The sequence below is a fragment of the Hesperophylax consimilis genome, chromosome 20, assembly GCF_061612785.1.
Source record: "Hesperophylax consimilis isolate HC1 chromosome 20, BYU_Hcon_1.0, whole genome shotgun sequence".
Lineage (NCBI taxonomy): Eukaryota > Metazoa > Arthropoda > Insecta > Trichoptera > Limnephilidae > Hesperophylax > Hesperophylax consimilis.
This window is the reverse complement of record NC_142855.1, coordinates 32,663,674-32,670,701: the sequence shown is the minus strand read 5'-3', so window position 1 is coordinate 32,670,701 and position 7,028 is coordinate 32,663,674. Positions and strand designations below refer to the sequence as shown.

General features: G+C 35.8%; 1 protein-coding gene across 1 annotated transcript; it reads left to right on the top strand.

Annotated features, from left to right (window-relative positions):
• Positions 1-4,584: 4,584 nt before the first annotated feature.
• LOC149414565 (uncharacterized) lies at positions 4,585-5,446 on the top strand. The gene is made up of 4 exons (XM_089644235.1): positions 4,585-4,661; positions 4,798-5,007; positions 5,102-5,302; positions 5,387-5,446. The coding sequence occupies exons 1-4, from the start codon at positions 4,593-4,595 to the stop codon at positions 5,444-5,446; spliced, it is 540 nt and encodes a 179-aa protein (XP_089500361.1). The 5' UTR covers positions 4,585-4,592.
• Positions 5,447-7,028: the final 1,582 nt, after the last annotated feature.

Sequence of the window (7,028 nt, the reverse complement as noted above, 5' to 3'; positions counted from 1 at the left end):
CGGTTGCTACAAATTGTTTATATTTATTTATTTTTTATTCATTCCCCAAACTAGGCAAATGCCCGTATTATGGTGGTAACAATAATAAGAAAATATGCAAAAGACAATTTAAAAAACATAAAAATATTAATTTGAAACAATATAGGCCCAAGCACACTACCTTGTGGGACTTCGAAAGAGATTGATTTACTATTGTTTAACATTTTATTAATCTCTACGTGCTGTGTTATATCGCTAATATAAGATCTGAACTCTGGGCTGTGATGTCAAAGCCTAAAGATCATATTTCTTGAAGTCGTGGGAAACAATACGAAAGGCCTTTTATGAGTCCAAAAACACCGAAACAGCTTCGTTGCCATGATCCAGTGCGCTTATTACTTTGGTCAACACCTTGAATATAGCATCACTCGTACCTTCATTCTTATTACTTTGGTCAACGCCTTGAATATAGCATCACTCGTACCTTCATTCTTATTACTTTGGTCAACACCTTGAATATAGCATCACTCGTACCTTCATTCTTATTACTTTGGTCAACGCCTTGAATATAGCATCACTCGTACCTTCATTCTTATTACTTTGGTCAACACCTTGAATATAGCATCACTCATACCTTCATTCTTATTGAAACCGAGTTGGTTGTCGGAGAGCACTTTGTATTTTTCTAAGAACTTAACTCATTTTTGCTTACCCAATCTTTCTATTATTTTTGAGAGTGTATTCAGCAAATATGTGGCTCTGTGATCTTCACCGTTGGAAAGATGTAGGCGTAAAGAAAACCTTGGCGTTCTTACAAAGACAAGGAAGTATGTTATTCTGATGGATTTTACTTTTGACAATATATCATTTGGTCATCATCATATAGATTTACTATCCTTTGGGCAATTCTAATTTCTCTGTCTTATGTTTTATGTCTTTTACCATAAGCTTTACTATGTAAAAGCCGAAAGGCGTTAATGATAGAAATAAATAAATAATCCCCACTCAATCTCTATTTAATCTTTCTTTTAAGGCCCCGTAGTAAGCGTTTTATGATGGTTTGAAAGGGAGAAATGTAGATACGAATGTTAGAGGGAGTGCGCTTCTGTTAAAAAACGATAAACATTATGCGTAAACGGTGAAAATATTTAATAAAACACAACTCGTTTGAAAAAACGCAAAAATCGCTCGAGAAATGCTCTAGTTGCATTAAACGATAGTGTGAATTTTTTCATTCCGATTAGTTCTTGTTGTCCCACAAGCACTAGTTTTGTTTAAAAAAAATACAGCTAAAGAAATAAGGTGAAGTTTACCAATGATCCACAAATAGACGATGCCCTCAGCCAAGATAATCTTTTTAGAGAAGTCATAACCACAGATGCCGAAATTCAAACACTGGGATGGCTTTGAATATCTGATTCACTACCGGTAAACATTATTAAATCCAAAACATATCCTGTTTTTACGTCACAGAAAACCAAAAAATTATGCCAAATCTGTGCCTTTTTGAAGGCATATTCATTTTATAAGAGAGCCTTCCTTTCTATTATTTCATCGATGCTCAAATTTTGGTAAATATAAAAGTTTTCCTTCATTATTCTTGTCAATGGGCCTAAAAAGCTTCTTATCTTGTCATTGTTGGAGCATTTTCTTGTAAGATAGAGATTCGTCAAGATATCTTTTAAGTATCTTCGTTTTAAAATACCTATTTTCCAAGTCTTAAGTCCTGTATTCCTATAAGATAACTTGAAACCTGTACATTTGCCTGTCCTAAAACGGGAATTTTTCCTAGTTGGGCAGTCAAAAGCATAAAATGTAATGAATATTATAAAAAAATAAATAAACAGTAAAAAACGGTCTCGCGAAAACAACTGACTAACTAATTAACCATCACGTTAATTAACCATAACGCAGGTGTAAGCAGGGAGGACGGACCGCCAAACAACTCGGTCTTGGCACACACTTCATGCCTCATTTACATTCGTACATCGATAAGCAGAAATATCTTTGAATGTGGTTCGGAACATCCTTTAATAACAGTAAGTGCGCAGTTATATCAACACAGAATGAAGTTTTTTGGTTTCAATTTGCGTATTGCTAAATTGAAATACACGGTTCCGACATTTTCAATAAAATATTTTACATAATAGTTCATTTGACCATGTGTGTAGGTATACTAACAGTTTTTTTAAATACACCTTTAGCGAACATCAACAGCTGCAATTGCAGAACGAAAAAGATTATTTTCCAGAATGGCTAAGAATAACGACATTGTTAATGATTCTTGTCAAAACAGGAATAAGGCAGTAAGAACATAAATACGGTTTGTCCCAGGTAAAGTGTAAGCATCGGATGTCTCAAAGTTTTATTTCGAGGAAATGCAAGTCTACAGAAGGAACATTTAAATTTTATATTTATTTAGTAAATAAAACATTTATACAAATTAGGGTAGTCCCACAAAGTTGTCATATGGCAGTTTGTCTGTAGGTTCTACCAATTAAACATTCTTAATATGATGTATGAGAAAATATTTGTAGATAAATTCATTTATAGTTTTAAGGAAACATTAGAATATTTCACATAATTTAAGATATTTATTATTTATTTATTTATTGGATGATTTGAATAGCACCGCTTTTGTGAGATATCACCTCAGGGGCGCTTTGCAGTTAATGCAGGTATTACAAAAAAAAATATATCTATAAATATTTATATAAATATTACAAAAATAAATTGAAATTAAGTTAAATAAAATGAAGTACAGAAACAGGTGACACGAAGATGGAGAATCTGCAGCAAGAATCCTAGGTGGTGAGGAAACTGGACCAGCTGCTGCAGCGAGAGAGTGCACCGCGTCCACTAACAGTGCCAGCACGAGGTTCGTCATCCGTCCATTTTTGTGTCTGCTGCTAATAGAGCGCTGACACAATGTCCTCTCATAGATAACAAACTTTGGCAACACCGCTGTGACGTTCGGCAAGTCCATCTCCTTGTACTCTTGTTCCTGGTGATTACGTTTGGTGCATTGTCCCGCAATAAAAGGCAACGGTCGGGATAATAAATTACCCTGGGCACTTGTACGGGCTTTCAGAGTTTCCAAACATCTGGCGTACCTACAGTTACCGATTCTCGTCCCAAGTTCAACTTCAGAGAATTTCGAATATTTTTAGCACAATTTTCGATTATTCATTTTTAACACACTGCACTCTACTCACATTACTATAACGTTCTTGATTCATTGATTACTAATTGGTAAGTTAATTAAAAATGTTGATTCACTGATTTTTAAAATAATTGCCCCTTTTCCCTTGAAAATACAAAAAAAAACACAAAGCGGTTGGAAGACGGCATGACGCGTCCGGCTGCCACGAAGGGCGCTAACTAACTAACTAAGATAATTTAAATTACATCTATAAAATATCTCAATATACCTGCATAATAACAAGATATCTATTCAGATACATCAAGAAATTCAAAGATACATGGAATTTTCGTTAATTAACCACAGCTTGATAAATACATCTTGATTTTATTGAAAATCACTAGTATTAGCTATTCAAGAGCACGGCTTCCATATTTATTTAATATACGAGGTGTTTTTAGGCCCTTTCCTTCTTTAAATCTTATGGTTTATTTGTGTACCAGTCGGTGTTTGAATGAGCTTTCCCCCATGTTATCCATTATAGTGAACCAAAGGAGACTGTTTCGTGACGCTGGATTGTTTTGACGCTTTTCAACCGCTCCAACCAATAGGGAGGCTAGGATTCAAATTTTACTGGCTTGAATCTGCGCAGTGTTGCTTTGAGTTGACTGAGCTGCCCGCGCCTGCCCCGTAACGAAACCGTCTTTGAATGACAGCTGTCATGAACACTACCGTTAACAGGACCGAAATGCTTAATTCGAATTTTAGCCGGAATCAGTTCAATGATACTTTATGCCACGAGTTATAATTAGTGCAATCTTATCCGAGTGCCTGTGAAATCCTCCACCATACGAGCGCTCACCAAAACCGCAAGTCAATTCCTATCCTTTTGGTTCAGCGAACATAGCTTCACATAAGCACATATCTGCCTAGATTATAATCTAACCCATGTGTTGATAGTCTACGCGACTATCGCACAGAGACCTTTTATTATAAGTAGGCTCTCTGGGGGGCAAGCACAGAAAATTCGATAACTTTACAATATCGGATCGACAGACGTAACTTCCGACGAGTTTATATCAATACCCCCTAGCATGTAAAAGCTATCGGTAACATATTGATAACGCAATAAATAAGAAATCGATATACGCTGGCAATACTGAAGCAGTTGTCTATGGATCGCTTCTCAAACGTCAAACTTCAACGGTTACCAACGGCTTTACGTATTAAACAACTTATTATGATGTCGAAGTCAAATGAATCAATGTAAGTTATTTATTTATCTTGTTTATATGGGATTATCAATAAAGATGTGCTTGTAGACATTCAGAATGCTTTATTACGATTTCAGCAAGAAACTGTACGGTCGACGGCCAGTCAGATTGATTTTCTCACCAACTATATGGCAAGTCATTCAGAATTCGCTGCTGGCAGATTTGTTGGTCCTCAGGGTGCCCAAAAAAACCGCGACATGTGGCAGAAGTTGGCAGAGCAATTGGCTGAACTAGGTCCTGCTAAGTCAGCCGAGCAGTGGAAAACAGTGAGTATTTTAACTTACCTAAACAAACTGGCTTTTTTTTACGAAAATGCCGGACTTCTAATCTAATCTATCATGAAGACACTTAATATAAGTCCGTAAAACACTTTTAAGCTGATATTATTTTTGTTCTTTTCAGACATGGCGTGATTTAAAGTGTAAGTCGCGGGCAAAAAACGCCGATGCCAAGCGAGCTGCTCTCAGAACTGGAAACACTGTTACCATACCGGTATTAAGTGACATCACTCAAAAAGTGATTAGTATCATTGGCAGAGCCAGTTCTGAGGGCAGTGGAGTTCCCGAAAGCTGCATAGGAGAGGGACCAGAACAACTTGTGCTGGATATTGAGGTCACTAATGTCTTAGAATGTTAATATAATATATATTTGCTGTCAAAATGGAAGTTATCGTTCATCATCAATGCCAATTATTTGTGTTTTATAGTACTCCGATCAGCAGCTCTTCACGCCTCAGCCCAGTGTAGGGATGGAAACTGGGCTGAGAAGTCAACCCAACCCAGCCAAGAAGAGGAAGCTAGCTGCTACGCCAGATGTCGGCTGTCGTATGGCAAAAGCTCAAGAAGCCAGCATCAACATCTCTAAAGAGCTTGTGGCAGTCGCCAACAGATTTACAGATGTTTTTGAGGTATTTCCTACATATTTCTTTTTGAATCACTCCCAAGTAATTTCAAATTAAGTAAAATTTATGAATTGTTATTTATAATTTCAGAGTTCAGTGGCAACCTTTCAAAGTTCAGCGGCGGCCTTCTTATTCTCATTAACTTGCTAATTAACCATCACGCCGTTTCCTGCAGGGGTAGGCAGTACCAGTACAAAGGATGTACCGCCAATCAACTCGGTCTTGGCACACACTTCTTGCCTCTTTCACATTCATACATCGTCTCATCGGTAAATTAATGAATTATTATCTATCGTTTCAGAGGTACACTGCAGCATAAGAAGAAAGGGTTGACATACTCCGACAACAGATATTGAGGTATTACAGTACATATTTCATATTATTATGATGTCACTTGAATGATTGAGTATGTCTCAAGAGAGGCACGAGAAACACGATAATTAAAAGTTCATGAAGCGAGGCTAGCAGCGTACAATGGAAAGCTGGTACCTACTCTATATATATATATAGCAGTGAGGCATGGAACTGGCAGAGGAACGATGAAAGTATAATGAATGAAATCTCTAATAATACACTTTTCTTTCTATTTCTAGACCAACAGATCCAGTACCATCGACTTCCCATAACTATTCATTGCAGTTGGAATCTGAAGACGAGGAAAATTCAATTTAATTTTTATGTGTGCCATTTGTTCCAATATCTCTGTTTTACTTGTTCATTAGAATAAGTTTTATTTTATTTATTAAGCTAAAAGAAATATACATATTTCGCTTTATTAACTTAAGTACACATTTTATATAAGTACATTTCAATTTTGTTCACTAATTTTAAAATCAAACGGTTTTCTTAAATATATTAATTCTATTACTGTTTTCAAGCTATCGGGAAGAAGATTGTATACGTGTACACCCTCATAGCCTGTATTTCTTTTGCCACTTTCAGTCTTTGGTGAATTTGAGTATATTTATGTAATTTGTTATGTACTTGTATAGTGTTCAATGTCTTGTAATGTTTACATAAATGTTGTATTTGTGTGTATGAAGCCATTTTGGTTTTTGTAGATTTATAGACATATGTTATATTCATACAGTTTTAGTAAAATACTTTTTTTATGTGCTCCCGTCTGGAGCCAGTGAGACTATGGCATCCCCAATGTCTCACTGGCGATCGGGGTATGTTGCGAGGCTGAAGGTAGTGGGGAAAGGAAGGAGATAGGGAAGAGGAAAATGGGGAAGTAAAAAAATACACAGTTTAGCAAAAATAGTAATTATGTAATCACATAAATATGAAATATTATCTTATCATAGTAACAAGATGTTAGAATCTGTCTTAAATGTAGCAGCTAGATTTGAAATTAGACAAAAATATCATTATGTAAGGTAATTAACAATTAGTCTCACAAAATTTGAAATGTGTTTTTGGCGGGTTCAGTGGTCAGTGAGAATCTTCTTCAGCAATGCGGGCACAGGCAGTTCTTCATCCAAACATTAAAAATAGAAATGACACAAAAATTGTATTTGTTTATTGTTGCTTTACTTTCTTTCAAGTTTTTTTTATATTTAACAGTAAATGATTGAAATGTTTAAACTTTGTTTTATTAGATGGGTAAGATGAGTTTATTCATTAGAGAAGTACTTCCGAACGACTTGATCTCTCACTCCGCGGGCTGCTACTACTCTGCTGACATCTTCAGCCTGGTTTAATAGCTCAATCTCTTCTATCACGATATTAT